The sequence below is a fragment of the Archocentrus centrarchus genome, chromosome 8, assembly GCF_007364275.1.
Source record: "Archocentrus centrarchus isolate MPI-CPG fArcCen1 chromosome 8, fArcCen1, whole genome shotgun sequence".
Classification (NCBI taxonomy): Eukaryota; Metazoa; Chordata; class Actinopteri; order Cichliformes; family Cichlidae; genus Archocentrus; species Archocentrus centrarchus.
The window spans coordinates 4817503-4831518 of record NC_044353.1 but is presented as its reverse complement, the minus strand read 5'-3'; the positions used below and the strand labels follow the sequence as shown (position 1 = coordinate 4831518).

General features: G+C 42.0%; 1 protein-coding gene across 1 annotated transcript; it reads left to right on the top strand.

Annotated features, from left to right (window-relative positions):
- Positions 1-1238: 1238 nt before the first annotated feature.
- On the top strand, positions 1239-13592 carry hlfa (HLF transcription factor, PAR bZIP family member a). Its single transcript, XM_030736459.1, has 4 exons — positions 1239-1565; positions 2574-2933; positions 8709-8911; positions 9879-13592. Exons 1-4 carry the CDS (start codon positions 1451-1453, stop codon positions 10092-10094), a joined length of 894 nt encoding a protein of 297 aa, XP_030592319.1. The 5' UTR covers positions 1239-1450; the 3' UTR covers positions 10095-13592.
- Positions 13593-14016: the final 424 nt, after the last annotated feature.

Genomic DNA, 14016 nt, shown 5'->3' with positions numbered 1-14016 from the left:
AGTGATTTCCGCTACCGAATCGTGCCTGTTTTTAATGCAGTACTGAAAATCACAGCCATTCAGTAGTGGTTACAGCCTATTCCTTTGCTGAAAAAGGTTTCTCCATATTCTCTGAACGCTTTAATGACTGCATGCACTGTAGATAAAAGAAAGTATTTACCCAAACAGTCTTTCAGAGTGAATCTATCCCACATCTTTAATTCTGCAGACTTATCCTCTCTATGATGTGATTTCTATGCAGATTATGTTACTGACCTTGAAACCCAAATAATTTGGCAATATGTAAAATGTAATTTCTAACATACCTCAAGGTTGGCTAATACTGCAGATCACACCTTTTCTCCATTTTTAAGGCCCACTTCATTTCATTTTGTTTGTTCTTTGGTGACGCACATTCCAAAAATGGCATTTAATAAATCCAGCAGCTTAAACTGTGGCTTTTAGCACCCCTGAGAATCTGGAGCCCCGGTGCAGTTGTTTGCTTTGTGGATAGTCTGGCCTAGTTTTTGTGGAATAATTAAATAAAATCTGGTCTTCTGCTGTGTTCATGCTGAAAATTAATAAACGGTTGTCAGTTTATGAATTGAGCAGATTTGTTAATGCAGATATCTTATGCATCATGTAGCGCTTTCAGCTATTTTTGATATTTAATTTTTGTTTATCTTAGAATTACCTCTACATAGTGTTATGGTTATTTAGGGGTTTTGTAGTATAGTTTTACAATTGTTATGTGAAGACAGGATGAACTAAGATAATAATTTGATAATTTGATTCATCCCCATAGAATCTTTTACGGCAAAGATATTTGGCCTAGTAAAATAAATATGTGCATAATAAACTACTGCTGGAAATAATCTTTCTGTTTTGTTACACTTTAAACATTTTAGAGCATACTATTAAATAATACTTCTTTACTGTACAACATTTACTTGCCAGTTTCAACTATAAGATTATCTCATTAATATTTAACATCAAAATAGAAAAATAATTAAAAGTTAATCTAATTTTGTGGAGCATAATTCTAATAATACTTTTCGTCACATTGAATAATGCCCATATTTCCCACCGTCGCTGAAGTAACTCTGCAGTTGCTTTTTTCCCATGCCTCGTGAACGTGCCGCGCTGCCCGCCCTCCCGGTGCTTTGACGTCACCGGCGTCCGTCTCCGCACATGGATGGAGGAGTGTAGCAGCTCCGACAGATCGCCACTCCTCCCTCTGCCCTCCTCCTCCAGCTATTTGCCAGCCTCCCTCGACGACAGACAGCCAGCCGCTCGCCGTCCTGCTGCTGCGCGGAGCCCCGTCTTCTCCCTCCGAGCACCGGCGTCGTTTATTCCACCTGCGCGGGATCTCCACGCGCCAGCCAGCGAGTTCGGGCGCATCTTTTCTTTTTTTGGGGGGGGGAAATTCAAGTCTTTGCGAGCTTTGTTCTCCAATTGCCCTTCAAGACATATGGAGAAAATGGCCAGACCTCTTCCTATAAACCCAACTTTTCTGCCGCCGACTCACGGTGTGCTCAAATCCCTGCTGGAAAATCCGCTGAAGCTGCCTTTCCACCACGATGAAGGTACGTTTCAAGCCGGCCCAAACTTCACGTTGTCAGCGCGCACTCTCGGCTTTCGGCTGCGGTGTTTATCTGCTTGTTGTTATGGTCATTTTGTGCGTGGATTTGACAGATAGAAGGCAGTGAAGGACACGCACACTAAATCCACCAGCAAGTGTGATTTCCCCGCTTAAAATGTAGCGATTTTTGTTGAAAATTAAGTCGTGTAATCGTTTTATGTCCGGGAGCTGCAGGTTGCCGCTCGTCTCCGTTAGATGAGTTTGACTGACAGGTTGACGTGAACTTTAGTTCAAGCTAACACGCTATGTGGCATTTACTTAGGAACTAAAATTGCACAATACATGTGAAATTGCATGTTATGCGATTGTAACTGCGCCGTTTCGAGCGTGCAGGCTCCTTTTACAACCTTTAAATCCGCTCGTCTTCAATGGGATTTATATTAACACCACCTCAGGCTGCCGATAGAGGGCGTCGTTTCCGTCATGAAGCTGTTGTGGATATTTGCGCTCAGGTTATATCCTTGAGCGTAGTGAGTGAAATTATATTTAAATATGAATGGAAATGTAGCTTTTAATCTTAAAAGGTGAGTCTATGCAGAATACAAATTTTAATGCGTATTTCTTTGGTTTTATTTGTCTGAGGTGTCTGAAGCTTGGACTTGTGCCACCACTTCAGCACAGTTGGAATGAATATACTTTTAACTTTGCACACATTATTGGAAAATGACGCACTAAAATCCCATCAAAAATCATTAACCGACATATTTTATTAGTTTAACTTATTTTTTGTTTACTTTTAACATCTGTTGTCCATATTTGTTAATCAGTTAATTATTAAATTTAGTCCCTTTTGGAAAATTGGTTACACTGACCTTTTTTTTTTTTTTTTTTTTTTTTTTTTTTTAAATAAGATGAAATCCCCAGAAATTCTGTCTATTTATAACCAAGACCTGACCCGTGATCTTCATCACTAGAGCAAGACAATAACATGACTGTGTGCAAACATTTGCAGGATTCGGAAAGGACAAGGAGAAGGAAAAGAAGCTGGACGATGAGAGCAGCGCGGCCAACCACCCACAGTCGGCCTTTCTCGGCCCAACCCTTTGGGACAAGACTCTGCCCTATGATGGGGACAACTTTCAGCTGGAATACATGGACCTGGAGGAGTTCCTGTCAGAAAACGGCATCCCTGCTAACACAGCCCAAAGCGACCAGGCCCCACAGACAGCGCAGCCACCGCAGGCCCCTCTGCAGCAGGCCCCGCCGCCCGCCCCGCCCACGCCCTCCGTGGTTGACCTCAGCAGCCGCGCCACCACATCGGTTCACACGGGCATGGCACCCCAGACTTGCCTCCACAGCCCCAGCACAGCAGGTAGGGAGTAGTGGAGCTTGACATGCACCTCAAAATTGCTCTTGAGAGGTCTGTGCGCCTGTTAGTTCACCTGCTACAAGCACACAGAGTTTTAGACCTGCAGGCTAAATGCACACTGACACACTTTAGTCCCATTATACAGTCCTGAACTGGACTTTGGAGTCCCTGTGTTCAGGGTAAGCAGGCTCAAGTTCAAGGATGGAGTACAATCTCATTCACAAAGCTCTGATTAGCAGAAAAAGCTTCCTGAACAGACAGTGTCAGACATTAGTCATGGTCATTTTCTCTGCTGCGTTTTTTTTTTTTTTAAGTTGTATTGTTTCCTTCAAATTCCTCCTGTAAAAGTTCATTTTCATCCTTTTCATTCACAATAAATCCCTGCTGGGTTTGGCACATACTGGTATTGGCTGTTTACATTAGTCAGAAATGTGACTCAGAGACTACTACATACTGCTGAGCTTCATTTAGTTTGTACACACTCTTCTTTTTATAATCAGAATTTCTAATGAATTTTAAGGCACTATTAAATTGTTTCTTGAGTAGGAATTACATGAAATCATCAGAAGATTTTAGGTGGAGGAATAATGTATATCAGAGCTGAGCTCCAGTGTTGTGGTGATTAAATAGAACTCCTCGTCCTGGAAGATTTTATTATTGTAATGAGCTGACATTAAGTGGGCAGTTCGCATTTAGGCGGAGGCGCTAAACTGTGTAACTGAGGTTGTTAAGTCGCTGCCAGATTCTGTTTGGGTTTTTCAATTCGCCAGACACCAGAAGTATCTAAATCAATTTAAAGGGTCTAACCTTCAGCATGGATGTAAACAGAGTGAATTCTTTGCAGGCAGAGCCAATCGCATCCAGAATTCACTCACCAAGGCTCCCAGCACATGTGACTGATAAATGAGGTAGTCAGTGGGTGAAGCTTTGTGTTTGCTACCTGTCAGTGCTGAAGAGGTGGGGGCCTGATTCAGTCCCAAAACCTATAATCAGGATGAATGCAGACTGATCTGATCAAAGACTCTGGATGATAAGAGAGGATGAATGGTGATTTGATCCTGTCCAGTTTTCCAGGACCTGAGCCTAATCACAGGTCAACTCCTCCTGGATCAAATCGCCCCTCCTGAAACAGAGTCCCATTATAAATGTTACTCATGTTTATGCCTGAGATGTTTGTGGAGCTCTGCAGCTGCCGTACTGCCGCCTCAAAAGAAAACTTCCTCCCAGTGTGTTGTCTCTGAGTTCAGAGATTAGGAAGGTAGAAACCTTGATGAGGTATTGTCAGCATTGTGTTGGCTTTACTGTTATGTGTTAAATTCATTATACAGCATCAAATCTTGGCTCTCAAGCTCAGTCGTGGTCAGGGAAAGCAACCAGGAAACACCAGGCTTTGTTAAGAAGTCATTAAGGGAAAGTCCGTGCAAAGAAGGTTCACATCAAAAATGTAATTAACCAGGTTCTGTTCACATTTATCGATCAGATGGCTTTTTACAAACACATTTAAATGCTCAGTTAAGTAACTGGGAAACGGGGGATGCATCGTGCGACACTGACTGACATCAGTTTTGTGTTGAAAGACTCAAAGACGGTGTGATGAAGACATAATGAAGATTTGTTTGTGTCCATAGTACATAGAGTTGAATTAATTACACATACCGCAAAAAAAAATCAGCAGCTTCTGTTTATTATTTTAAACATGGTCATTAGTACAGCTTCTGCAAGTGTATCGACACCAGCAAAATAATATGATAAGAAAATGGCTAGACTTAATATCATAGTTGATCTAAAATGTATATTTTCTAAGGCATAATTAAGTTTTCAATAAAAAGACCGTGTAGCAGTTTAATAGTGACTTTCCTGCTAAAGAAGGAAGTCGGTGTCGGTCCTTTAATAAAAAGTATTCACTTTGAGTACAGCGACGGTGAAATTCTGGGCCTATATTAATCTAATAATTTCTAATAACAGTGTTACCAGTTTTTGAACATTAGCCAACTTGAAGTTAATGAGACACAACAGATAAATATTGTTGAATGCCATCTTTATTTTCTCGATTGATATTGGCTGATGTATCAGTGCAGACACAAAACTATCCGCACATATTTTTGATTGATAATGGCTTGTAATTGAACTGATAATTAACAGATCATTCAAAATCCCTCATGCAACACTGTGGTTCTTAAATTTACAGCATGACAGCCTAACAGTGTTAAGTTCCTGCATCTGTGCAAAGTCACCAATAAACAGACACTCAGTGGAGGTGCATCTGTACCATATGGTTTAATCCAGCCTTGGTGCACATGTGCAGAGACCAGACACATGAGCGCATGTGTTTGTGTGTGCGTGTGCGTGTTTTCTCTGCTTGGGCCCGTCTCTGTCTACCTCTTCACATTTGTCTTTCACGTGAACGCGGCTGGAGTTTCCTGCAGTGTGCCAGGCCATGTGACGGACACATGCAGGCGCCGTGTGCAGCGCTGAGTTGCAAACAGGAGCTTGTCACGGCATGAAACCTGCCTGCTTTTCTGGTCTCCTTCCCCTCCTTCTATCTCGCGCACTCTTCCTCTCTTTCACTAATGCTTTCACTGTCCCCACTTCTCCTTCCCTCCCTACAATGCTCTCCACTTCCTGTCCAGTGTTCCTCTCCCTCCCTTGCCGGGCTCAGCTCCGACACAGCCTCGGACTCAGAGCCAAGGCACAGGCTGTACCCTGCATAGATCACATGGACTCGGGTGTGCTTCAGTCACGTGAACGCAACATTGTTCCAGCTCAGCGAGTCTAGTCTCGTCTAACCAGCCGCACTGCCACCATCGCCATCGTCCAGCAATACAGGCAGCTGATAAGTTATCACAAGCAACAAACAAATAAGGGGGGGTGTCTCAAGCTAGTGGTTGGTTCAGAAGATGGACTCTGGTATGCTGCTGGCAGGAGCCAAAGGGGAAGTCAGATCTAGGAGGGGTCAAAGGATGTGTTGTGCATTCCACTGTGTTATGAAAGGTGGCTCAGTGAGGGATACGGTCAGCACAGTTGAGGAGCTAAATGTGGAATTCATGCGTCCATCAACATGTAGAAACAATTAGTGTATAAGTCATTTCATAATTACCAAACCTGAGCTCAGAAAAATATCTTTTCACTTTGTTGTTGTAGCCAGCTTCCTCTGGTCTCGTTGAAATGGTAGCTTTCCTCTGCAGGACCAGACCGTCCTGCATGAGTGGCCTCGAGAAATGAAGTCCTTTTGACTTATAAGAGATAAAGACAAACGCTACGGGTTCATGTTAATGAACTCATTATAGAACTGGCTGCTGGCTTTACTTATTGTCTAGAGGTCACATGAGGGGGAAACCAGCACGATGTCTTCGCTGAAGACTTTGGTCTTTCATAGCTGCAGATACATGGTTCATCTTCTAAAAGGAAAACAAAGTCATTTCCTTAAACAGCTGGAGTAATTCATGCACTGGTCTCAAGGGAGCCTTCAATTTGGTGCTTCACTGTAATTTAAGAAGACTTTAAATAGTTTTTAGACAAGGGCCCAGAGGCATCATTTATATCTGTTTTATTATACTTAAGTTAATGCCTACTAATGGAATACATTAGTTTTAAGTTTGTAATAGTGCATTTTTTTCACTTTGCCAGCAATATTTTTACTTTAAATGAGTTATCTTGGTCATATGAATAACGTAACTCATTTAAAGTCAGACTAGAACAGCAATCCTTCTGTCCTTTAACACACAGAACGGTCTCTGGCAATATCAAGTGGCTGCTGTTTGGCCGGTGTCACTCCCAGGTTAGAGTTCTGCTGCAGTTTCGTCCCTGCGCACAGATACGACCAGCAGCTCCGCTTATCGCTGACTGCTGCGTTATCACCCACACGGCCTCATGATTACACTCACAGCAAGCTTGATACGATCGTTTAGCGTGACAACAGCCTGTAACCAGCAGTGCGCCTAAACAGATAAAATTCCCAGATGAAAGCAAGTTCCACAGGTGCTTCTCAGAGGGACCTGCTTATTCCTGCTTTCGTGCAGCTTTTTATAACACAGGCTACCTTTCATGCCTAGTTAATTTTAGATTTCCTGGTCGGGGAGGGAACTATTTTATGCATCCCGATACGACTAGTTCCTCCCCCCTGGTCCATTAGTTTTGGACACTACAGGTCGATGAACAGGCTTGTGCATCAGCTGTGTTGTAACTCCGGTAATTAGGAGATCCAAGTGGCTCGTAAAGATGATTAGGGCGAGGGTGGCTATTTGCAGGTTGGCAGACAGACCCCATTTTTAGTTGGTAAGAGGCTTGCTCTCTGGCAGGGTGCAGTTTATGAATGGTGGGAGGCTAAGTTCAGCTATTTCTATCTTAGCTTATGGACAGATTTACCTCTACACTGGAAACCAAGAATCGTGATTCAGCAATACTTCTGCTTATCAGCTCAACCTTCGTTCACTAGCAAAAAGGTATTCTTAGAAACACTTCATACACCAAACAAGTAATCAGTGCTGCTAATAATTAATTGTTGCCCTGGAGTTTCTTCAAATTAAATTAAGTTTTATGCTGAATTTAATAAAATGTTATGAGGTTGAAGATGTGCAACTATTCCCAGATACACACCCCCATCATGTCGAGGAAAATGCCAGAGAAAATTCCGTTTTCATGAGGGGAATTTTCCCACATTTCTTTCTCAGTTTTATGAGGTAATAATTGGGCGTTTTGATACTCCTGCATAGATTTTCCAAACAAACCTGCTTCACTGCTTTTAGTTTCTATGAGAAATCTGAAGCGAGGTGGCACTCTCTTGAGGTTTCCTTGTGTCTGTGATGAAGAAACCATCAGTTCCTGTGGTTAGGATGGTGCCTCTTAATGGTTACAGACAGACGCAGAGTGAGCTCAAGGATTCAATCTGTTTCTGCTTTGTTGAGCGTGAGTGTTCTCGAATCTCCACAGCAGCCAAAAGCACAAAGCAGTATGACCGTGTGCGCGCTGGCTGAAGGTCTGCAGCATTCACTGGCTGTCTCGGCTGCTCACAAGTCCAACAATTTGGGTCATGATGTACGAGCTGCTAGCATATCAGCAGCTCATGGGAATGTAGGCCGCTTTGAGTCACTTCATAGGCTGCTATGTTACACTTGTGGTTTTTGTATAGGTGGGGAATACAAGTGGGGTTTTTAATCAAAAAACAAATAGTGTTAATGTAATGAATCACTCAGTAATTGTCCAGTGTAGGCCAGCTAATGTCCTGAATCGCCCTTCACTGGTTGGTCCCACAGCTTTAGTTCAGTTAGAGAAGCCTCACGTGACAGGCAGGCATGAAGGCATGCAGCTCATCTCCAGACTAAACCAGGTGGTTTGAGAGCAGCTGAAAGGAGCTCATGATAGCTTTCAAGACAGCTTGCGGAAGTGATGCCAGTGTGTGTGTTTACTTTGTGCTTTTAAAACTTGTGTGCTTGCACCACCTGCTGGGCAAATACGGTACAAAGATTCTTTTGAGAAAAGTAGCAACTGTTCTCAAGTCAAACCCTGACTTCTCCTCCAGGAGCTGCTCTAAAGATATGCATGTTCAGAGGAGATTAAGAAGCCTCCTGTAGAGTCCTTCTCTGTCCTCTGTCCAGCTTTAGAGCTTCTGATTGGGTCACCAGGCCAATTACCTCAAATAGAAGTACCACTTTGAACTTTAATGGTGCCATTTCTGCCCAAATCAGAGGTCCTTACTGTTTGGCTCCTGCTGACTTCAAATCAAGAATATGGGATGCTTCTGTGCACTTACTGACTAATATGTCTGACTTTTGTCCTCAGCCCGGGACACTCCCAGCCCTATCGACCCAGAGTCCATTCAGGTGCCTGTGACCTATGAGCCTGACCCAGCAGACCTGGCTCTGTCCAGCGTGCCGGGCCAGGAGATGTTTGACCCCAGGAAACGCAAGTTCTCCGCTGAAGAGCTGAAGCCGCAGCCCATGATCAAAAAAGCCCGCAAGGTCTTCATTCCTGAAGACCTGAAGGTGACCCGCTGCTCCTTCTCTTTGTTTTTGTTTATAGCTGTGTAAGATCAGATTTCTTGTTTTGGCTAAAATGCCCTTATGTTAAAAAGGTCTGAAGCAAGTTAAACAATGAGGGGAGGAAGACTTTTGAACTGTAAGCAAATGAAGCTGCAGTCGCAAGCATGGGAAGTGTTAGCTAAGAAAGATCATAGCTGTATTAGAAAAATGTGCTATAAAATATTTAATATTAATAAAATATTTAATAAAAATTAGATTTCATCTAGCACCTGCAATCTACTTTAGTACGATGGGAAACATTTAAAAGCATAGCAATGATCTTGCTTCAGTATATGTAGTGATTATCCAGAACTGAATCCTGGACAAGCCCCCAAGTATTCTGCCCACGGAATTTACAAATATTTAACTGAAAAGGAAAAAACATGAAGTCTGTAGGTCAGTATTAGTGGTATGAAGTGATGTATGTAGTATGTATTGACATACTGTATATGAAGGGCATAACAAAACTAAACACTCACAAAAGAAAAGGGAGATGGGCACAATGACGTGCTTCTGTGCCCCCCATTTATGACATCATACAGAGCCAAGAGTAGAAAACCTAACAAACTGAGTATTTAAAACAGTCTGAAACCTCAGCTTTTAGCTCACATGGATTATTCATACACTCGCCTCATTATTTTTGGCCACGTTTAATATGAGCATTCACCCTTGTAACAGTGTATATATACGGGAAAAACAAGGAAATGCATAATAGGTCCCCTTTATAATAGATTCACTCACATTTCCAGGGTGGAGTTCACTGTCAATAATACTTTAAACTAAAAACACTGCTCAGCTAAGGCTCTTTTGACCCCTCCAGCAGCTAGAAATCATCATGGCATCTCCTTTTAGTGGGACTCATCAGCCTTCACATTCAGAGCCGCGTTGCTGTTTTTGACTCGAACTCTAACCTACCCGATGTTCTCTGTAGGACGATAAGTACTGGGCCCGGCGCAGAAAGAACAACGTGGCAGCCAAGCGATCACGGGACGCCAGGCGGTTGAAGGAGAACCAGATCGCCATCCGCGCCTCCTTCCTGGAGAAGGAGAACGCCGCTCTCCGCATGGAGGTAGCGGACTTGAGGAAGGAGCTGGGCCGCTGTAAGAACGTTCTGGCTAAATACGAGGCCCGGCACGGGCCCCTGTGAGCCCTCAAATCCCCACCCTGCCCATCCAACACCACCAAACCCCACCTGACACCCCCTCTGCCCCCCCAGACCCTCCTTCCCCTCGAGTTTGAAGGACAATGTGTCTCTTTTGGTGGCACTGACCCCCTCCCCTCCTCCCACTGCTCCCCCTCCCACACCAACACACCTGTATGATTCTGGTATTTTGACTTCTATCATAAGCTTCAATTTGTCTGTACCTTCTTTTATTTTCTGTACACATTGTTTGACTAAATATATATACATATACATAGATTATTATATATATATATTTACACCTGCATACTTCCCACTTTAATGTACTGTGAGGAGTGATGAGCCAGCTGACCCCCCCCCTGCTGTTTGTTGTTCACTTTCATACCGATTTTATACGTGAGATCAGGACTGAAAACTGATGTTTCCCTTCTTTCTCTTCTCCCTGTGACATGTGTAAGAGCCCGCTCCTAGCTTCAGAGTCTTGTGCGGCTTTTTTTTTGTTTTTAAGACCTGTTAAAGTTCTTTTATTTTTTTAAACCCTTTTTGACTTTTTTTTTTTTTTTTTTTTTTTTTTTTGATGTTCATGTTGTATTTTGGTTGGGTAAACCTTCCCGTGCGCCCCTCCGGGCTTCTTTCAGATAGCACTTAAGGAAACCGTCTTTTCCTCTGCATTCATGCCATTTTTCTTCATCTCTCTCTCGGACACTGAGCAATAATCCCTGACCACCACTAACCTGACACAAGCATCTACGTGTTCCTGCGCTGTCCCGGCTCCGCCCGCTTTCCACATCGCATCCTAGCTCACCTCCGTTAACTAAGCTAACATTAGTTAACACCTGCACTAATGCGTGTCTCACAATCTGATCCGGTGCAATGTTTCCACTCACTCAAAATTTCCTCTGACTCATATTTATCTACCTTTTATTTTTCAGATGGAAGATTGTTGTTTTGAAAAAAATATATATAAATACATATATATATATTTCTGTTGATATAATTGTTAGTATTAATACTACTCTTGACGTTGTTGTTAGGCTCCTTGCTTTCAGATTCAAGCATGATTTCTTTGACAGAATGAAAAGCTCTTTGCATTGATTTTCTCCTTTTTGTTTTCTGTTTTTTTTTCTTTCAAAATTGTTTAATTCTTTTTGCTTCTGTTCAGCTTAGCATGATTTAATATGAGTGTTTTTACTTTAGAAACCAGTCCCGATGTCTGTAGTCTCTCCTCGTAGCTCTATGTCTGCCTTCTTTTTAAAGATGGCTGTTTGAATGTAAAAGGTGTTGACAAAAAGAGTTGGATGGTGTTGTCCAATACTGTGGTTAACCCAATTGATTTGTTTACTGCAGACCAAACGATTCACAGCAGAGATGATATATTGGTTACAAGAGATATGTTTATATAGACCTATTCTATAAGTTGTTCTTTTTGTACAGTATTTTTCCTATACATTACTGAACTATGTATTTTAAAGGCACAGCAGATCCAGATAATAATTAAAGAATACAAATGCATAACTCAAAGACAAATGCATATAGTGGTATTTTGATATTCTGTAGTAGGTAGGATGTGGTAGTTTTACAGAGATTTGCGGACATCCAGCAGCACCCAAAAACCTCATGGGCATTATTGTAACTGTTATAATATCTATAAAAACACTCCTGCTTGTGTAGGTGCCCCCTTTAGGCTCCCTTATTAATCTTGTGTAACTCAAAAGAAGCAGATGTTGTAAATGCAGTTGAGAAGAGAGAATGTGGAGCCAGACCCCCACACTTGGTTTACCGTGGTTGGCGTCACAGACTCCCCAGAATTAGAAGCTGCCCACGAGCATCTTTTTTCTTTCCTTTACTGGCGGCTAACGAAACTCTTCACACAGCTTGATAGTTTTGATTGTTTTCTTCTTTGATGGGATGAAGTTACTATGAAGGAAGGGAGATGTATAGCTGGTTACTCTCGCGCCTGTGTATGTGATTGGTTCCTTTGACCAGTGCAGTTGTAGCGTGTCCCTGAACCTGAGTGATGCACACTGGGAAGCTTTTAAATTTTTTCTTTAAACAAAGGCTTACAGTGAAGATCCCCGAGCCTTAGCTGTGTTGTAGTGTAGAGCTCCACGCTGGAAAACCTTCCATCAATCAGACTAAGATGTGAGCGATTTCGACTCATTGGTCTGGAAGTCCAGATGTGCCAGTATTAAAGTGAAATTATTTATGGGATTAGTTAATGCTTGCTTTTTCCTTCTTTTTTCCTTTTAGCAGCTTCTTAGTTTACCTTAAAGTAAAAATCTGCAGTGGATCACCTTGTAACAAAGTCTATCCACCAGTTTCTTCTTCTTTATGCTTGTTTTTGTATATGTAATAGAGTCAGTTTGTGGTTTTATGCAGAACTATTCATGTAATCCACTATGAATTCCAGACAAAGACTGGGAGCCAATAGGAAGACGTTCCATCCTGATCATTTTTATCAGAATAGATACATTTCCAAATACTTTCCACCATTTAGCTTAATCTCATATTTTTGTTCCTTTAAAAAATATATAATTTTTCATTTTATTTATTTAAAATTTGACACGAAGTGAATCTTTATAATGGAAATATTTCCATATTCTTTTTACTGCAGATGATTGGTAAAAAAGATTAAATGATTTTATTTTGTTACTGGCATCCCTGGACTTATCTTTGTGCCGACATCTTGAAAGTTTAGGCAGGAATTCCCATTTTATTCTTTTTGAGGCTAGGGGAAAAAAAAAGGGCCTAACAACTCCAAACGCAGCAGTTGGAACGGCCGCCATCCGCCCAGTAAAACAGAACTCACACATTCCAGTCTCAGTCCCGGAGTCAGTTGAACATAATCTATCTGATCCAAAGGTGTGTGCGATGAAAAATATTTATTTTGTAACCACATCTCTGTGCTTTAGATGTTTTCCTTCTCCATCTTACCTGCGCAGACACACCTGAGTGTGAACAGTTTGCAGCGAAGACCCGAATGATGCCTCCCGAATCGCCGGAGCATCTTTTTATGAAATCGTATGCCGTACGTGTGTGTATAAATACAGGAAAAAGCCAATAATTAATCCGTGTGTATCCCAAAATTACCTCACTGTCAAGTGATTTCACTACCTCACCTGGAAATGTTAACCATAATTCTGAGTCTATTCCAGTGCCTTGAATACACCGACTGTTCCCCAGTCTCTCAGCAATGTAAAGTTTTCATCACAGCACCACTCGGATAGGTTCAGATCTGCACTGAAGGGCTTCTTAGTGCATCAAAATCTCTATATTATATACTATTTACACTAGTAACTCATTTCTTATTTTGGACATTGCACCGCACTTGTAACCATTGTATTCATGGCAACACCAAAAGGCTGTTTCAGAGTGTACAACAAAAAGGAGTGTTCGGTCTTGCTTGTCATGGAATGGATGCATAACATTGATTCGTGCTGTTCAGCCCTCAGCCTCTCTGTCTCTGTAATTTGTAGTGTCTAATAAAATCCCAGTTCTTTTCTGCTTTGTCTTATTTATCTGCTCAGTCACAGACGATCGCAGGTAGCGGTTAAAATTTGGTGCTTCTTGGTCACACTGCTAATTGGAGAGATGTTTTCTGATGATAATTTTTGAGGGTGTAGGTATTATGACTTCTTTGTGCATGAAATTGATTTACAAAAATCTGTATATGAATATAAAAGTCTGTCCAAAGGGGACGTGATTTGCAGTCCGCATGTTCTGTTGACCAATCACGTTTGAGCAGGCGTTAACTGATTACAGGTAAACGGCCTGTGTGGCTAACAAAAGGACTGCATTTGCAAGAGTACCTCAAACCCTCAGTTACCGTCTATGATTTAGCTTTGTAAAATCTATCTGCAGCCTTAAACAGTGATTGACACACAGAACAGGAAGTCTTGTTCTACACATCCATTATCGACTACAGCCA

Bases quoted from the DNA above. Each gene is read 5' to 3' on its own strand.
- hlfa (XM_030736459.1), top strand. From the start codon at position 1,451: ATGGAGAAAATGGCCAGACCTCTTCCTATAAACCCAACTTTTCTGCCG. The intron at 2,934-8,708 runs GTAGGGAGTAGT...TTTTGTCCTCAG, and splicing joins CCACAGCCCCAGCACAGCAG to CCCGGGACACTCCCAGCCCT. The intron at 8,912-9,878 runs GTGACCCGCTGC...TGTTCTCTGTAG, and splicing joins TCATTCCTGAAGACCTGAAG to GACGATAAGTACTGGGCCCG.